The sequence below is a fragment of the Nycticebus coucang genome, chromosome 12, assembly GCF_027406575.1.
Source record: "Nycticebus coucang isolate mNycCou1 chromosome 12, mNycCou1.pri, whole genome shotgun sequence".
NCBI lineage: Eukaryota > Metazoa > Chordata > Mammalia > Primates > Lorisidae > Nycticebus > Nycticebus coucang.
Genome location: NC_069791.1, coordinates 48507006 through 48526936, shown reverse-complemented (window position 1 = coordinate 48526936; position 19931 = coordinate 48507006). Strand labels below are relative to the sequence as shown.

The window sequence follows — 19931 nt, the reverse complement described above, 5'->3', positions numbered from 1 at the left end:
GCAGGAAACAATCAGGTAAAGGCAAAAGCATTATATTGATCTCAAAATTAAAAGTGAAATCTAACATATATTGATCCTTCATTATGTTCCCAGCACTATGTTAAGTACTTTATTGTCATTTTCTTACTTTAAAAATTATAAAAAGACTTTAAGCCTTTAAGTAGGGACTATATGTATCTTTATTTTAAAAATGAATAAGCTAATAGAAGAGCTATTTCTTATTTATGCTGCAGTGAGACTCATAAATAAAATTGCACAATGGGTTCACAATGAAATATCATCAAGCAGAGGAACAGACTATGAACTACAGGTAGCAAGACAAAATGAACAAACCAATAAAAAGCAAGCAGCAAACTGAGAATTCACATAGACCACATATATTTGAATGAATAGATAGGAGAATGTGTATGTATATATCAATGTAATTGCTATGTACATACAGTTTAAGAAATAGGATGCAATTTCAGAAAAGAGCAGCAATAAGAGACTATCAGGAAAAAAATGGAACATTTGGGGACATTTCTAGAAATGAAAAATAAAATTGTATTAAATGTAAATGGACCAAACACTTTAAGTAAAAAAACTATTAGTGACAGCAAAGATTTAAAAATCTGACAATATACTGCTTACAGAAATTAAATTTAGGGCGGCACCTGTGGCTCAGTCGGTAAGGCGCCGGCCCCATATACCGAGGGTGGCAGGTTCAAACCCGGCCCCAGCCAAACTGCAACCAAAAAATAGCCGGGCGTTGTGGCAGGCCCCTGTAGTCCCAGCTACTCGGGAGACTGAGGCAAGAGAATCGCTTAAGCCCAGGAGTTGGAGGTTGCTGTGAGCTGTGTGAGGCCACGGCACTCTACCGAGGGCCATAAAGTGAGACTCTGTCTCTACAAAAAAAAAAAGAAATTAAATTTAAATTTTAAAAAAGGAAAGCTTAAAATTAAAATGATGAAAAAATAGATAATATAAACATTACCTAATAGAAATCTGGCATAGTTATAATGATACCATGTAAAATAGACTTTTGGATAAAAATGAATATTATAGAACAAAGGAGAGTATATTTTATAATGATAAAAATGCTCAATATAGCAGGAAGACAGAAGAGTCCTAACATTTACAAATGAAATAAGCTAGAAAACTTTTATATTAGTAAAAGTAAAAAAAAAAACAACCAAAAAGTCAGTGGATCACCTCACCTACCCTAAAGAAACATTCTTTACATATAGTAAGCTTTTAGGGAAAACATGTACAGCTTGTCACAGACTATCTGATGAAACTCATGACTACTTAAATAAGCATTTTATGGTGGACTATTTATGCTATGAGCACTTTTTAATGGCCTTGCTAGAGAAGATCTTGGTATGCATAGTTTTGTTTCAAGATGGCATCACTTCTGTGATGGCTGTTATCCTACACTCCACAACTCATTAGGGTGGACAGACATTTTTTAGGGTTTGTGTGTGTGTGTGTGTGTGTGGTCACATAAAATAGGGTTAAATCACCTGCAGGGTGTTGCCTCTTCATCCATATGTCCTGCCACATATTTATGCCCCATACTAGTTTGTCCATAATCACTGACTATTCTTCCCACTGGGCTAGCCACATAATTAGGCCTTTGAATATAGCCCAGTTAGTGCAAAGTATCAGGGGCCAGGACTCACGTGTGATCACTAATTAAGCAGCTCACAACTCAGCCCACTGACCACTCTGCTGTATAGCTGCGTCAGTGGTCCCAGTGAAGGGGTGTCCCATGCTGGAACCATCTGTACACCAAGAATCATCAGGGATGAGCAAACCTGTTTTTCTTACTGCGTCAGGCACTGGAGGAAAAGGGAGTAGAGAGGCGTTCTTTGGTTCCTCAGAGGTAACAGGATCAAAAACAGCATGCAATTTGTGTTTCAAGGACTCACTGCCAGAACACTTCATTATTATAAATAGGCATACCATTTAATAAAGGTAGATGTGTGGGCTACAGCAGAGGTTTGTTATTTGAACAATCCTTCTATCCATTCCTTGATTGGTAGACCCATTCTCACAGAAACAAGAAAGTTCTTAGTGAACAATTCTATCTGCTGTAAGAATAAAGTACTGTTAGCAGTTGATCAATGGTAGAGTATCTGGCTTTGGCTCCTTTCCATAATTATGACCAAAATCCTAAAGGAGTTGATTGTACCATATTGTGGGTGCCCAAAGATGCAGTTAGTAACCTCACAGGCATGGCAATGCCCTCTAAATGTTATCTAAGACTGATGTCTGTTATACTAGCACTCTAGCCTGTTTAAAAGTTTCTTTCTGAGTTATGACTCAGTCCCAATGTGTCCTTTTTCCTCTAAGTTTATTGAGTGGTCTCAAAAATTGAGTCAAAGGGGGAATAAATGTTCCCTAATAATGAAAAAGGTAGAAGAATATTTGGATTCTTTTACGGTTTTCAGAGTTGGAGATTGTTCAACTTTGTCAATTACGGTACCTGGTAGCAAGGGAGTCTTATCTGACTCTATAAACGGTTCTAAAGGTCCTGGGCCTGAATTTGCTGAGAGTTGATTGCTCATCCCCATTCCTATAGGTCAGCACATAATGCTGTAAGAATTTTATGTAAAATTTACAGAGGTTAACATAACATTGTCCTTGTAATGAAATTTGGGTAGAGAAGATGAAAATGAAGACAAGGACACTAGTTACAAATCCATGAAATCCTAGGACTGGGAAAATGTCCATGGGGCAACACTTGAAAAGTCCACTGGTGACCTCACCAGGTGAAAGCAAACTGGTCTTGTGACTGTTTGGTGAGAGGAATGTTAAAAGAGGTTTCAGCCAAATCTCAAACAGCATGATATGACCCCCAATGCAGACACTTGTGGTCAACTACCTGAATAGTATCAGGAACTACAGCATGTATGACTAGGGTTTCCTTGTTCAAGCCCCAGTAAACCACAGTCAGCCACCAGGTGCTGCCTGGTTTGTGTACAGACAAGAGGGAGCAGTTAAAGGGACATTTTACTGGGTGGATAATGCCCACACCTTTGCCAGTTCCTCAATAGTTGCATTTTATTTCAGCATGCTGTCCCCCAGTCAATTGGTAGTATCTAATTTTAAAGCCCACTCAGGGGTAAGAATTTACAGGAGTCCCCATTTTGTATCTTACTTGAGAACAGTCTTCACCAAGTGCACCTTCAATCTGAATTCTCCCACTGAAGTTTGCAGAGTCTTTCCTAAAAGAATATCTGTGCCTAAAATATTTTCAGGAAAAGGTGAAATAAATAAGATATGTGGGGCAGGTGGAGCTTTTCTAGTACATAAATGCAGGAAGTCCTTTCATCTGGATCTTTGGTTCCCCATAACCATCAGTGGAAACCATTGACAAGACTGTCTTTTCATATTTCCACAGATTAATGAACATTGCACTCCAGAATCTACTAAGGCAATAGTCTTTTCATTTTGGGAGGAATAGTAAATGGTGAGCCCAATTTGGGGTTTCTGGTTGGCCTCTATTACTTGAACATGGAGTCAACCTGGGTGCCACTACTAATCTCAGGTTTGGGATGGGAACCAGTTCTGATTGACCAGGGCAGTAGAAAGATCAACAGGTGACTCATCTTCCTCGTCTACCAGAAGAAGGAAGTGAACGGACAAAACTTCTGCTCAGGCTGTGGTTCCCTCTGTAAGGCTGCTACTACAGTATTAGGTTGCTTGTCTACATTTTCTTTGGGTGTTGCTGCTCCCAATAATTCATGCCACATTTTCTTCAGCATGACTTTTGTGTTCCCTTTGCTTGTTTCTCCTTCTGTGTATTATCTTTTCCCCCTTCCTCAGCTTTTGTGAGGTCACAAGTGGACCCTGTTCCTGGCTTTCCGGGACATCATGTATTCCATTTTTCACTATGGGACATATGGAAGATAGCAAATGGCTGTACCTTTATTATGGCTAATTTATTTTCCATCCTGTAGAAATTTCTTCTCCATCCCTATAGTAAAAATTGCTTTATCAGGTCCCACAGAAACCTCAATGTAGATGGTTGGCCTTGTTCTAATTCTTGAAAGTCTCTGGAACTCTTCATTGACTTCCAGGACATTGTCCCTCCTGATAATTCTCCGTCCTTGGGCTGAGCCTCTCTCATTGCTAGAATAATCCTGTCAATAAGTGCTTTGTGTTTTGAGGGTTTTATACAGGGCTGCATGGATGATGGTGTTGCTCATTTTATCTGCTTATTTCAAGCAAAATAAAATATGTCAGCCTTTGTGTGCCCCAATAGGACCATCCAAGCAGTGGGGGGCAACCCAGGTAGTGGTTTAAAGGCCTCTGCAGTCTCTAAGAGTCAGCTGCAGTGCACTCCCTGACAGTGAGTCTCCTGAATCGCTGGACCCCATTTGCTGCAGATGTTAAGCTCTCTCTTTCCTTTGAAGAGGAGTGAGCTCACTGATGATCCCACTTGCCCTCCTCCTCTATGCCTTCTAGGTTGTCAAAGAGTCTTTCTCTCTTAACATCCCCTAAAGATGCCAGGTTTTCACATCTCAGTTGGGCTTACTAGTGATAGCTCTGAGTTTTGGTCATTTTCATGTCTTTCCCTTTGGGCAGATTATGCTCCATGATAACATTTTAATTTTTGTCTGGATCTTCAATTTTGTCCATGATGTTAGATATATGAAGAAGAAAGGAAAGACGCATATTCTTTTCTAGCTTCAGTTTCTCCTCTGACTGTTTAGTTTTGCTTCTGCTCCTGGTTGGGCCTTTGTTGGAAAAGGAACAGTTCACAGAAGAGGCCAATCACTGCTGTGGCCGTCTGTGGGCCTGCTTTACCACAGGGAACTCCGCAGCAGTCGGTTAATAATTTCTCAGAGCCAACTGACATTTTCAGGGCATCCCTGCACTCACAGCAAATCCACAAGCATATAACACTCGAGCTACACCACTGTACACAGGCGTGTCTGGCCATCCGTGATTTCCCCCAGACGCTTCATTCCCTGTACCCACTCTTGGTCTCTTGGCTTCTGGATAACTCATCAGATGTTCTAAAGTGAGCAGGTGTGTGCAGATCACCAAGGATGGCGGGAGCTGGGAGACCAAAGCAAGAGGCTGACAAATCCAGTTTCTCAGAAAGAAATATTCAGTAGGTGCTTATGAACAGAAGCAGTGTCTCGAGCAACTGCCCTTCAAAAATATCCTTTATATAGCAAGCTTTTAGGATAAAGACACATGTAGTACATGTCTCAGACTTCCTTGCTGAAACTCATGACTAATGGGGAGGTTAGACAACCTGATTTTGAGGGATTTTCCAGGTTACAGGCATTGTCTGAAGACCTTGCTGCAGAACACCCTGGTATGCGGGAGTCAAACATTCATCTTCATGGAAATTTTGTTTCAAGGTGGCTTCACTCTTGTCAAGCAATGGACTGTTTTCTTACTTTGAAACATAGTATGGGGTACATAATGATGTTTCTATACTGGACATTTAGTAATCAGATCAGAGTAATTAACATACCCTCATCTTAAACTTTTATCATTTTTTTGTTGCTGGAAGCATTCAACGTTCTCCTTCTAGCCATTTGAAAATGTATAAAATATTACTGTTAAGTATAATCGCTCTCTAGTGGTATAGAACACTAGAACTTACTCCTCCTAACTAGCTGTAATTTTATATCCTTTAACATATTTCTTCCTATCCCTGCTTTTACTCTACTCTTTCCAGCCTTTAGTATCCTCTGTTCTATTTTATACTTCCGTGAGATCAGGTTATTTTAGTTTCTATATATGAGTGAGAAGGTGTGGTGCTTAACTTTCTGTTCCTGGCTCATTGCATTTAAAATAACATCTTCCACTTCTGTTCATGTTGCTGCAAATGAGAGGATTTCATTCATTTTTTGATTGTTATACTGACTCCTATTCCATAGTGTGTTTATCTGTTTGTTACTGAGTGTTTCTGTTTTAAGGGACCATGTGCATGTAGGAGAAGATACATGGCTTGGGCCACTCCAAAGCTGGAAGTGAGATTTGACACTATTGTCACAATAAACCCAGACCCTTGGTTTCTGGGAAAATGAGAAAATAACGCATGTCCCAGGAGAATGTTACAAGTGGGAGTAACTGTAATGCTGAATGGAAAGAGGAATGTAAAGATCTCTCATTCTGAGAATTTCTAATAATGTCCTTGCTGCATATGTATTTTGGGACCAAAATTTCTGCTCTGTATAGCCTAAGAAATCATAAGCTGAAAATTTTAGCTTAAAGAAGTTTAAGACTTAGTGACTCTAGTAAGCCTTTGCAAGTAAAGTCAAATGCTTTCTGGCAGAGTGCATTGTAAACCCACCTCAAAGAGCTCCCACAGATAAAATTCTAATGTAACAGAGTCCAATATAGAATCACAAAATACATGAGCACTGAGCCAACACAATCAAAATCAGTATAAACAATGAAGTAAATAATCGGAACTGCAAAGGCAGCAGACATCAGAGTTAGTGCTTACACAGCTCATGTAAGCCCTGGGGAAGATTCTTTTTCTTGTTTTTCAAGGAAAGTTAATCAAACAATATTCTTCACATTTCTAGTCTTTATTTAATTTCATATCTCTGATTACACAAATCATTGCATAGAAAATTACAAGAAAACTAAAAGGTAATAAAAATTATCTCACTATTCACAGATAACTCATTAATCCAGCATATATACATAAATCAAATCAAATAGATTATAAGCATCATACCTATTATCTTTCTACCTTGAACTCTTTCTTTTTTTTAGAGACAGAGTCTCACTGTACCGCCCTTGGTAGAGTGCCGTGGCGTCACACAGCTCACAGCAACCTCTAACTCTTGGGCTTACGCGATTCTCTTGCCTCAGTCTCCCGAGTAGCTGGGACTACAGGCGCCCGCCACAACGCCCGGCTATTTTTTTTGTTGTTGTTGTTACAGTTTGGCCGGGGCTGGGTTTGAACCCGCCACCCTCGGCATATGGGGCCGGCGCCCTACTCACTGAGCCACAGGCGCCGCCCTCCTTGAACTCTTTCTTAAAAATCCGTGTAAAAACATACGCATGCATATTAACATTAGTTGAGTAGTGCAAGTGTCATAATCAGTTTCTCTTCCATACATGTCTGTGTTTTCTAACTATGTAGGTAAAATTGTTATTTTATAGTAAAAAATGGAGTTACTGATAAATAGGGATCAACAAAGCTGAGCTAATATTAGCAAAAGTAGCAGCAGAAAAAAAATAAATAAAAATGTTAATCTATTTGGGCTCACATAAATTTCACATGTATTTTCCCAAACATTATGAAGTTGTTTACAAAAACATATTAAGAAAAATTAATTTTGCGCTTATGGCCCAGTATTAATGTAGTATGTGGTCACAAAATTGGTTAGAAAAACCACCAGACATAAAAAGATAAGAAAGAAAAAAAAAGGAACAATTTCCCCAAAGCATATTCTATTGGTCAATAATATTCTAAAAATGCTTAACCACACTAGTAATCAAATATGTGAAAATTAAAGAGATGGTTTTGCAATTAAGGTAACAGCACTAAAAATAGCAATCATGCTTGATTTTACAATTGGACCAAGATTTTTTTTTTTTTTTTTTAACTATTAAAGTGTTGTTTCCTTGTGTCTGAAGGGAAATACATTAATTTTGCAAACAACTGATCAAATCCTCCTTAGTGGAATTTCCCTTAAAATATCATTTAAACAGTGTTCTATGTATTAGTCATACTGGATTGTCAGTTGCTTCCATGCCCTGGACCCCTTCTTGCCTCAGCTCTGCACATGTAGCTTTCCCACCCCGAATACCCCCGGCTCTGCCACCGTACTCCTGTGCAGAGTTCAGATTTCACACTACACCATCTTCACCTCAGAGACACCCTCTCTACTCCCAGGATCATGTTAAGTCATTTGGTTAGCATCCTTTAATTTATACTCCCCCACTATAGAAAATATAATTAGACTTTTTTGTAATTATATAAAATTATTATATAGCTATTTTTTTACTATTTATTTGTTTTTCTACTAGAATATATTATAGATTATATTGAGACATTGTTCAGCACTATATCCTCAGCATCTACAGAGTTCACCTTGAAAAATGTTTCTTGAATAAATGAATAATATTCATGCTCTATAATACTCATATTATGCTTATTGATATCATTGGGAATATGAAGACAACAGAAATATAAACAATATGATAAATATTAAGTATATTATTATATATCTGTAGAAATGATGATTACAAATAATTTTTTAAAACATGGAAAGATGAATTCTAATGTAATCTATGTAATAGAGAGCATAATTGTTTATATGATACAATTTTAAATAAACTATTCTTGTAAATTTGGTTGAAACTGGGTAGTATTGTTGTTTTTTTTTCCTATTACCTCTGGACTATCTAATATTCCAAACTTATTTTGTTTAAAAATTTAACATATTGAGTTGGAAATCTCACAGAAAAAAATGGATTAAGCCTTTATATTTAGAAATATTCTAGCAATAGGCATTAAGTACAAGCCTGTGGCTCAGTGAGTAGGGTGCCGGCCTCATATGCCGAGGGTGGCAGGTTCAAACCCAGCCCCAGCCAAACTGCAACAAAAAAAATAGCCAGGCGTTGTGGCGGGCGCCTGTAGTCCCAGCTGCTCTGGAGGCTGAGGCAAGAGAATCGCGTAAGCCCAAGAGTTAGAGGTTGCTGTGAGCCATGTGATGCCACAGCACTCTACCCGAGGGCAGTACAATGAGACTCTGTCTCTACAAAAAAAAAAAAAAAAAAAGATCTAGGAATTTCTGGAAGTTGTTACAATGTCACTCAGTTCATATTTTGGGTTGGCTATAAAAGTACACTTTAAAAATATCCATTTGAAATATGTCTGTGAGTATAAGTCTGTGTGTATGAATGTGTGTGTGTGCATGTGTGTGTGTGCGTGTGTGTGTATGTGAGAAACTCTAGAACAGAACATTTCGTATTTCACACAATGTTTATCCTGAGATCCATCTTGTGTTCTTGGTCAGGAATTATGCTGAGTGCTTTGCATTAGTATTTCTAGTAGAATCTTTACTCAGCTCTAATTGCTTCATGACCTTGCTTCATCTCAAATCACTGTATTTGAAGAGAATAAAGATTCCTTTCATCAGTCCTCTGATCCTATCACCTGTGAGTAGACTCTGCTTCTTTAGCTTTTTTTCACAGAATTACATCTACTACTATGATTACTGCTACAGCAAATAAAGACCAGTAAAAAGGGATGTTAGATTTTAAACAGTGCTAATAAAAGCAACTTTTTAAAGGAATTAAATTTGCACATTCAGAAGAAGCATCCCTCACTTTCATGTTCTAAATGTCAAGATTGATCATAGCTTTCTTTCACTGGTTTCTTTTTGTTTGTGTCTTCTTAGAGAATGGATATCAATCCTTCAGGGAAATCGGGGAAAAAGAGTCATAAGGCTTCTTTGTTCATAAGGCTCATTGACACCTTCATAATCTTTACTGTGAATTGTCTCCCGGTAGATGCTTTTCCTCGGGGAGGAGTTTGGGAAGAAATGCAGAACAGGAAATCTGACCAAACCACTGAATCAGCAAGTGAGACCCAAATCTCATCCAAGAGTGAGATTCCCTAAGATGCAGTCAAAACAATGATGAAAGATTTCAGTGATGTTCAATAGCACAGTTAAAAACCAGCATAATAATGTGGTACAAGAGAAACAGATCTTTAAGTATTTGTTCACAGGGTTATCCTCCAAAGCTTGTCTACGTGGCTCTGAAATTTCCCCCTTTCTCACAGTACCTCCATTGCTTCAGTACCCTCAAAGAGGTCTGCTTTAGTTTGCTGTTTCCTAGAATTAGGATAAATGAATGACCCCAGGGGTAAATGGCCGAAGTTGCTATTCCAAAAATTAACATAAGCTTGTTTCCTGGGACAGTATAATGTGATATTTCTATGGCATAGCCTATAAAATGCAAGATGAAGAGGATGATGAAAGATACCAGCACTTTCATTGCCTTCACATGAGCTTCAGTGCTGGGGTCTCTGAATCCTGTAGCATTCAATTGCATCTTCCTATTGTGTCTCCAAAGGGAAATGATTAACAGGAAACATGGAATTAAGGATATCATAAAGAAGAAGATGACTCCCAGATTTATTAAAATTTGTTGAATGAAGAAGTCCCTTTTTTGCGTGTTGAATTGCCAGGTTGTATTTCTGTTCTTCATTTTATAATAATTAAAAGTCTTCCCAACTTGCAGAATAGTAATTAACAATGAAATAAGCAAGAATCCCATCAGAAGAGGAAGAATTCTCCTGATTCTACTTTTTAACCAGAGGAATATATAGTGGGAAAAATTTGCTATCTTCAAGAAGTAGAAAATGTTTAGGCTGGTGGCAAACCAGATACTTGAAAGATTGGAAATTATCCGCATGTAACTTACATGTTCACTTAGGCTATTACAGTAACATGTATCTAAAGAGAATAATTGTATAAATCCATCTATTATTATTAGCCATATCAGACAAATTCTAGAAATTGCTAAGCCAGTGAGAATAAAGCCAAGCATAGAGAGCTTATTCTTGACACAATCGATGCCATACACAAGCGCAATAAATCCATTCCCTAAAACTCCCAGAATGGACTCAATAATTGCAACAAAAAAGAAAATGCCTTCCACTACACTTAGCATATTTGCTGATCCTTAATTTAGATTCTGTGACATTTGTTTTAGATTACCTGTGGTAGACTAGGCATATACTGGTTGCTTGATCAAGAGTGATTTTCTTCTCTTTCATAATATAAAGATTTAAAAGTGCCCTAGGAATGCCTTGTGATGGAATCAGAAATCTCTCTTGGACACCCCTCCTCTTGTATCTGCAAAACTTGGCTAGTAAGGAAATGTGTGTTCAGAGTGAATGCCTGCGGACAATTCGTTGAAATGCAAATGAAAGTTTCTGTTTCATGTATTTTACATGTTCTTCTAAGACTATTTTGCATTCATTATATTGAATTGTAGAGCGTGAAAGTCAAACAAGTACCTGCAGGATACAAAACACAACAGAATTAAAAATTTGACCTCATATTTTTCGAACTCAAATCATCCTCATGTATATTGTTTATAATCAGAGTTTGTGCCTGTAAATGGAAGGGGTCATATAGAAGTAATAAATATTCTTAGCCATTATAAACACTTACTCTGAATGCATAATTTAATTTTTCATTAAAATTTAAGTGCAACTCTGTGTATTGTAAGTTTCTCAAATATTATCTCATAATATTGTTGCTGGCCATTTTTACTCTGAGTTGTTGCATCCATAAATGTGGAAGAATATACCGACCACTATTGACATCAAAGACTCTTAGGAATAGTCTTCTAACATATTTACTTGAATGGTACCCATTTACTCATTTATTTGATAAGAATTTACTACATGTCTAAATATACCAAAATCTCATCAGCTCATCGAGAAAATATAGTAGTAGATAGGTTAGCAAATCCTTTGTAATTTCCAAATGAGGAGACGGAAAACAATGAGGTAAATCAATATATTGATTCTCAGATCAGAAGGGAAATGTAACAATTAGTGATCTTTGGCTATGTTCCTAGCACTGTGTTAAGTACTTTAGGGTCATTTTTGCACTGTATTTTATGGTCATTTCCTCATTTTACTTCATAAAAGACTGCAAGCCTTTAAGATACATACTATATTTACCTTTATTAAAATAAGGTAGCCTTTATAAGTAGCCTAAAATAAGTAGCCTTTGTAGAAGAGCTTCTTCCCATTTAGGCTGGCATGACTCCCATCAATAAAATTAGAATGAATGAATTCACTAGGAAATATTATCAAGCATAGGAACAGACTATGAATTATAGTCAGCAAAACAAAACAAACACACCAATTAAAAGCAAGCAGCAAACTTAGAATTCACATAGACTGCACATGAATGAACAGGAAAAAATATGTATCAATGGTTTAATTATGTATACATCGTTTTAAAAAAATCAGGATTCAATTTCAGAAAACAGCAGCAACAAGAGACTTTCAGAACAAAATGGGAACACACGGGTACAAACTTTCTAGAAATGAAGAATAAAATTATATTAAGTGAAAATGGAATAAATGCATCAAGTAAAGAACTAATATTGACAGCCAAGATTTTAAAACTCCAACAATACACTCCTTACATGAAATACAACTCAATATATACCCTTCATGAGAAGCTTGAAAGGAAAATGATTCAAACTGCGGAAACACAGTTACTATAAAATAGTGAACTATTTTGAATTGTACATAAATGTTATGGCCACCCTGTATTATCCAAAAGAAATCAGGTATTGTTATAATAATATTATGTAAAGTAGCCTTTAAAATAAAAATCAATATTGTAGAACAAATGGGGAGTATATTTTACAATGATAAAAATGCTCAATTTAGCAGAGAGATAGAACAATTCTAAAATTTAAGCTTGAAGTAATGTAGAAAACTTTTACAGAACTGAAAGAAAAAAATTTGATAGTGGATCACCATATCTACCATACAGAAAACAGTTTGTATCTAGCAAGCTTCTATGGGAAATGAATACGGCTGGTCACACGATAGGCTTTCTGGTGAAACTCATGACCATTGGGAGGTTAGATAAGCTTCTTCATGGGGTGTTATTCATACTACGGACATGGTATTAACATTGTTGCAGAACATCTTGGCACGTTTGATAAGTCAACAGGGCAGTTTGGCTTAAAGGTGGTGTTACTCTTGCCTACTACTGACTGTTACTGTACACTCCACACCTCCAAAGTATGGACAATTTATTTTAGGGACTTTATTTATTTATTTATTTACTTTTGGGTGTGTGTGTGTGTGGCCACAAGAAATTCAGTTAACTCAGCTGAAGGGTGCTGCTGCTTCTCGCCCCTGTCTTGCCACATGTTCAAGTCCCATGTAAGTTTGTGCATACTCACTTTTCTTGTTTCCAGTTGGCTAGACATACTTAGGCCTCTGAATACAGCACAGTTACCAATACAAATACCAAGGCCCAGGGCTCATGTGTGATTACTAATCAAGCAATTAACAACTCAGTTCACTGACTACTCTGCTGTCTATGTCAGGGGTCCAAGTACAGGGCGTTTGGGTGCTCAAGTCACCAGTCATGAACCAGATGGGTAAAACTGCTTCTCTTACTGGGTCAGGCACAGGAGTAGAACAGGGTAGACAAGTGTTCTTTGATTGCTCATAGGTACCCAAACATAACATAACATGCAATTCTGGGCTTAAGGGACTCACCGCCAGAACACTTCCTTGTTGTAACTAGGCATGCCCTTTATCCAGAGTAGGTGTTTGGGCTTCAATGGAAGTGGGTTGTTTGAATTTTTCTTCTATTCATCCCTTAACTGTTAGACCCTTTCACATAGTCAGAGAGGGTCTTTGTTAATGGTTTCACTGGAGGTAAAATATAATATATCATCAGCACTTGTTGATCATGGGAGAGAATTAAGCTCTAGAAAGGACACAGGAAAGGGGCTTCAAAGGGGATGGGAAGAAAGTCTGGCCTTCTGGACAAGGAAGGCTGGAGGGTCCATAGAATGTGGGTGTGAGGTAACCTAGGTAACCAATGACCGATACAAAGAGATGATAATCAATGACCAATAAAAAAGAGTAATAATTCCTGGAGGTGCAGAGAGGCCAATGAAAGAGTTGCAACCAATTTCAGACTGAGTGGAAGGGGGAATTATCGCTTTGCACTGCCTTTGAGTCCTGTCTCTCTCACCTCTTCATCATGCGAGGGACCCACTTACGACTCTCTTTGAAAGTGCTCTAAATTTTTCTTTGTTCTTCTTAAATAAAATTCCTCTTTGTTACACTGACCTTGTGCAGGTTACTTTTGCTATCTCTTCATGATGCTTGTTCTGCTCCAGATTTGCTCTCGGTGTCGATTCATTTTTGCTTTTAGACACGGCTGTGCCTCATTGAATTCCAGCTCAGCTGAGTGATTGAACTAGGTCAACTGGGCTCAAGAAAATGGGAACCCCTAGTTCCCAAAAGCTCCTTTCCATAATTATGACCAAAATCCTGAAGGGGGTGATTTACTGTACCCTGGTTTCCCTGAGATCTGCCTCGTACTCTGAGGTTTAGTAGCCACGTCCAATGGTATAGTGATGCCCTCTAAAGGAGTTCGGAAGGCTGGTGTCTGCTGTACTAGCTCTTTAGTCTATTCAAAAGCTTCTTGCTGATATATCCCTGTCCCAATGGACCCCTTTTCTAATAAGTATAGGGAGTATGTGCAATCCTTGAGCTAAAAGTGGGATAAATGTTCTCCAAGAACTTAAACAATCCACAAATGTTTGGATTTTTTTTTACTGTTATCAGAATTGAAAATTATGGGATATTCTCATTTACTGTACCCGGTATAAAGGAGTTTTACCTGACCCTAAAACTACACTACAGGCCCTGGGTCCTGAATCTTCTGAGAGTTGGTTGCCTATCCTCTTCCCATAGATGAGCACACAGTAAGTACTGTTAGAATTTCTGTAACACAATAAATTGGTAGGGATTAACATAACATCACCATGTAAAGAAATTTGAGCAGTGAATATGAGAATGAGAACAAAGACACTTCTCCAGCCACCAGTCCATGATAAATCCTAGAAATGAGAAGATAGTCCTGGAGCAAAACTTGAAGGTCTGCTGGTGACCTTGCCAGGTAAAACGAAACTGGTCTTGTGATTGTTTGGAGAGAGGAATGCTGACAAAGACCTTAGTACAGAATATAACACAGGGTTATAAGTTGATACCATCCCTGGTCTTCTTGTTTTCTCCCAATTCTGCTGTGGCCTTTCTCACATCATATACACCTTTATTCACTACAGGATTTAGGAAAGATAGCAAAATGCTATGCCATTCTTTCTGTTCATCTTGTAGCAATTTATTTTCCTTTCTGACAGTAAAAATTGTTTATCAGGTCTTGTTAAAACCTGAGCAGAGCTAGCTTGCCTCATTCCTAATTTTTGGAGCAGCCTCTGGACCTCTTCGATTGGTTGTCAGAAGACCATCCCTCTTGATAAATCTTAATTCTCTCAAGTCTCCTTCGTAGTTACAATAATCCTATCCCCAAGATCATTCCTCGTGTTTGTATTGTGTTATGAATGTGTTGCTGCAGGGGTGCATGGGTATTGATGTTACTCATTTTGTCTACTTTCTTTCATGCTAAAAGCTACCCACCACACTCCATGCCCTTTATGTGACCATCCAAGCAATCAAGGATCCCCTAGACAGTTGTTTAAGGCCTCTGCAATTTCTAAGAGTCAGCTGCAGGGTATTCCCTGATAGTGAATTGCTCCTGAATTGCTTGAATTCATTTGCTGCAGTTGTTAAACTTTCCCTTTCCTTTGCATGAGGGGTTGTCCCATTTGCCCACCTGCTGTATGCCTTTTAGGTCTCTGTATAACATCCCCAGGAATTCAAGGTTTTCACATTCCAGTTGGGTCTAGACATCTGTAGTTGTCTAGTTATGACACCTCTGATTTTTGGTTGTTTCCATTTCTTTTCCCTAGGGCAGAAAAATGTACATGATAATGTTTAAATTCTGGTCTCTTGATCTGCAGTTTTGTTACAAAGATGGACATAAGGAGGAGAGCAGAAAGGCACATGTCCCTTTCTAGTTGCAATCCCTTCTCTGCCTGTTTAGTTTTTGCTTCTGTTTCTAGTTGGGCCTTTGTTGCCAAATCAAAGGTCCACAGAAGATGCCACCCCATTGCTATGACTGTCTGTGGCCCTTCTTTACCTCAGCACCCTCTACAGCAGTCCCTTAATAACAGCTGTCAGCTGTGTAGGAGACATCCTTGCAATAAATGTTCATAAGTATAGGCATTTGGGGCATCCTTGCAGTAAATGTTCACAAGTATGTAACAGACGTGCTACCCCCATCCCCACACACTTGTACGCATCCCTGGCCATCTGGGATTTCTTCCAGATGTTTTATTCCCTTAACCCAATTCTTGGTTTCTTGGCTCCTGATGGCTCATCAAATGCTCTATGGTGTGCAGCTGTATGTAAATCTACCACCAAAGGCTGAGGGAGCTGAGAGATCAAAGAAAGAGGCTGACAAATCCAGTTTTTCAGGAAGAAATATGTAATAGGAACTTGTGAACAGAGCAAATTCCTGGCTGCTTCCTGCAAAAGTATTCTTTACAGAGGAAGCTTTTAGGATAAAGATGTGAGCAGCTGGTCATGTCTTAGACTTTCTTTCTGAAATTCATGACTGCTGGAGAGGTCAGAGTAGCATCTTTTTTGTGGTGTTAACTTTTTAACATCATGTTACAGGCATGATGTTAAAATCTTGCTGCAGAACATCTTAGTATGTGGGTGTCAAGCATGGGGGTTATCATGATGATTTTTCTTGAAAATGCTATCACTCTTGCCCAACAATGGGCTGTTTTTTCACATTTGACACATAGTAATTGTACATATGTATGGGGTACATAGTGATGTTTCCATACATGCACTACTCAGTAATCAAATCAGGGTCATTAGCATATTCATCATCTTAATCTTTTTCCTTTTGTTTGTGTTAGAAACATTCAGTCTCCCCCTTTAGCCATTTAAAATATGTATTGTTGGTAACTGTAGTCATCCTACACTGACTTAAAACAAGTGAATTTACAACTTTTGTCTAGCTGTCATGTTGTACCCTTTACTAAGTTTCTCCCTAGTCCTGCCTTAATTCTACCCTTCCAGTACTTAGGATCTTCTGTTCTGCTTACACTTTTATGAGATCAACCCTTTTTACCTTCTGTACGTGAGTAAGAGGAAATGCTATTTAACTGTATTGTTAAGGTATAATTCCCCCCTGTTCTGCCACCTTATCCAATGCAGGGTTCAGATTTCAAACTACGCCATCTATACCTCAGAGACACTTCTCTACTCCTAGGACCAAGTCTAGTCACCAGGTGAGCATCCATTAGTTTTTCCCTCCCAATACGACACATGTAACTGTTTGAGTGATTTTTTGCTTTTTATGTGTTTTTATAGTAGAATATATTATCCATTTCATTAGCGTCTTGTTCAGTACTATGACCTCAACATGTAGCAGAGTTAGCATAGAAAAAATATTTTTTGAATGAATGGTGTTCATGCCATACTGTACTCATATTATGCTTATTTGTATCAGTGGAAAATGAACACAACAGATATACAAAACTTGTGATAAATACTAAGTACATTATTATATATTACATTATAATATATATTATGACTGTAACATAAGCTATTATGCATCTTCAAAAGTGGTGCTATGAATAGCATTTCCAATCATGGAAAAGGAATAAATTCTAATGTAATCTATACAGAGGGCATTATTGTTTATATGATAATTATTATTATTTTTTTTTAAGAGACAGAGTCTCATTTTGTCATTCTCGGTAGAGAATGACATTCTCGGCATCACAGCTCTTGGGCTTAGGCGATTCTCTTGCCTCAGCCTCTCGAGTAGCTGGGATTATAGGCACCCACCACAACCCCCGGCTATTTTTTTGTTGCAATTTGGCCGGGGCTGGGTTTTAACCTGCCACCCTTGATATATGGGGCTGGCGCCCTACTCACTGAGCCACAGGTGCCGCCCTTATATAATAAGATTTTACATAGATCATCCTTGTAACCTTGTTGAAACTGGGCAGTGGCATTATTTTCCCCGTTATCTTAGCTATATGTATACTATGAACTTATTTTGTTTAAAAAATATAAAATATTGATTTGGAAACTTCATATAGCAAATGGATCAAGCCTCGGGTTGAAAAATAGTCTAGATATTAAGCTATAAGTATGAGAACAAGGAATTTCTGTAAGTTGCCAGAATGTTACTTGGTTTGTATCCTGGGTGGGACCAATAAATTCACTTTAAAATTTGGCATTTGAAATATGTCTGTGAATACAAGTCTGTGTATATGAATCTGTGTATGTGGAACTCTAGAGCTGAACAATTTCATACTTTGCCCAATTGTTTTCCTGAATTCAATTGTGTGTCCTTAGTCAAAGACTATGTTGAGTCCTTTGCATTCTTTGGTACCTCCAATAGAATCTCCACTCAACTCTAATTGGGTCATAACTTTGCTTCACCTCAAATCATTGTATTAGAAGAGTATAAAGATTCATTTCATCAGTGCTCTGATCCTGTCTCCTGTGAGTAGATTCTGTTTCTCTAGCTGTTTTTCACAGAACTCCATCTAATACTATGATTACTGGTACTACATCAAACATATACCAGGAGAAAAGGATGTTAGATTTTAAACAGTGAACATGAAAACAATGGTTTAAATAATTAAATCAGCACATTCAGAAGAAGCACCCTTGTTCATCCCTCACATTCATCTTCTAATGTCAGTATAGATCACAACTTTCTTTGTACTAATTTCTGCTTTTTTGGGTCTTCTTAGAGAATGGAGGCTGGTATCTTTCAGGGAAGTCAGGAGAAACACAATGAGACATCTTGTTGTAAATGCTTCTTGTCTCTGTCATAATCTGCACAGTGAATAGTCTACAAGTTGTTTTTCTTTGGGGAGCTGTGTAAGAAGTTGCAAGGTAAGAAATCTGACCAAAACACTAATTAGTAAGGAAGATTAAAATCTCATCAAGGAGTGAGATCCCCTAAGATGCAGAAAAAACAATTATGAAAGATTTTGGTGATGTTCAATAACAGAGTTAAAAACCAACATAAGACTGTGGTGGAAGTGAAACAGATCTTCAAAAATATTGTCACTGAATTATTCTCCTAGAACATCCATTTCTCTTTAAGATTTCCCCCTTTTCCACAACACTTGAATTGCTGCAGTACCTGTAAAGAGGTCTGCTTCAGTTTGTTGTTTCCTAGAATTAGGATAAATGAATGACCCCAGGGATAGATGGCTGAAGTTGTCATTCCCAATATTAACAGCAGTTTGTTTTCCAGCACAATAAAATATGATATTTCCAGGGCATAGCCTACAAAATACAAGATAAAGAGGATGATGAAAGATATCAGCACTTTCATTGCCTTCACATGAGCTTCTGTGCTGGGGTCTCTGAATCCTGTGGCATTCAATTGCATCTTCCTATTGTGTCTCCATAAGGAAATAATTAACAGAAAAGATGTAATTAAGGATAGTGTAAGGAAGAAGATGACTCCCAGATTTATCAAAAGTTCTTGATACAAGTATTCATTTTTATTTGTGTTGAATTGCCAGGTTGTGTTTCTGTTCTTCATTTTATTATCATTAAAAATCTTGATGACTTGCGGAAGAGTAACTACCAATGAAATAAGCAAGAATCCCTTCAGAAGAAGAAGAATTCTACTGATTCTCATTTTCCACCAGAGAAATATGTAGTGGGAAAAGTTTGCTATCTTCAGGAAATAGAAGATGTTGAGGCTGGTGGCAAAACAGATACTGGAATGATTGATAATTACCCACATGTAATTAATATATTCAATTTGGTTACTGGAGTAATAGGTATCTGGAGACAATATGTGCATTAATCCATCCATTATTATTAGCCATATCAGACAAATTCTAGAAATTGCTAATCCAATGAGAATAAAGCCAAGAATAGAGAGCTTATTCCTGACACAGTCGATGAAGAACACAAGTGCAATTAGCCCATTCCCTAAAACTCCCAGAATGGATTCAATAATTGCAACAGCAATAAAGATGCCTTCCACTACACTCAGCATATCTGCTGATCCTTAGTTTAGATTCTGTTACACCTATTTTAGATTACCTGCTGCAGACAAGGCATATATTGCTTGCTCAGTGGAAGAGTGATTTTCTTTTCTTTCATTACACGAAGACTTAAAAGTGCCCAGGCATGCCTTGTGATGGAGTCAGAAATCTCTTCATGTAGAGTTCATCACTTACGTCTACAAAATGTTGCAAGTTTAGAGAAGGCATGTTCAGACTGAATGCCTGTTGACAATTTGTTAAGATGCAAATGAAAGTATCTGTTT

General features: G+C 37.8%; 1 protein-coding gene and 1 pseudogene across 1 annotated transcript; both read right to left on the bottom strand.

Moving 5' to 3' along the window:
* Positions 1–9697: 9697 nt before the first annotated feature.
* LOC128561940 (taste receptor type 2 member 10-like) lies at positions 9698–10650 on the bottom strand (annotated as a pseudogene).
* Positions 10651–18722: 8072 nt separating this feature from the next.
* On the bottom strand, positions 18723–19658 carry LOC128561939 (taste receptor type 2 member 10-like). The gene has a single exon (XM_053556596.1). It carries the CDS (start codon positions 19656–19658, stop codon positions 18723–18725), a length of 936 nt encoding a protein of 311 aa, XP_053412571.1.
* Between the last annotated feature and the right edge of the window lie 273 nt (positions 19659–19931).

Excerpts from the sequence above, each read along its gene's own strand:
- LOC128561939 (XM_053556596.1), bottom strand. The coding sequence starts at position 19,658 with ATGCTGAGTGTAGTGGAAGGCATCTTTATTGCTGTTGCAATTATTGAA.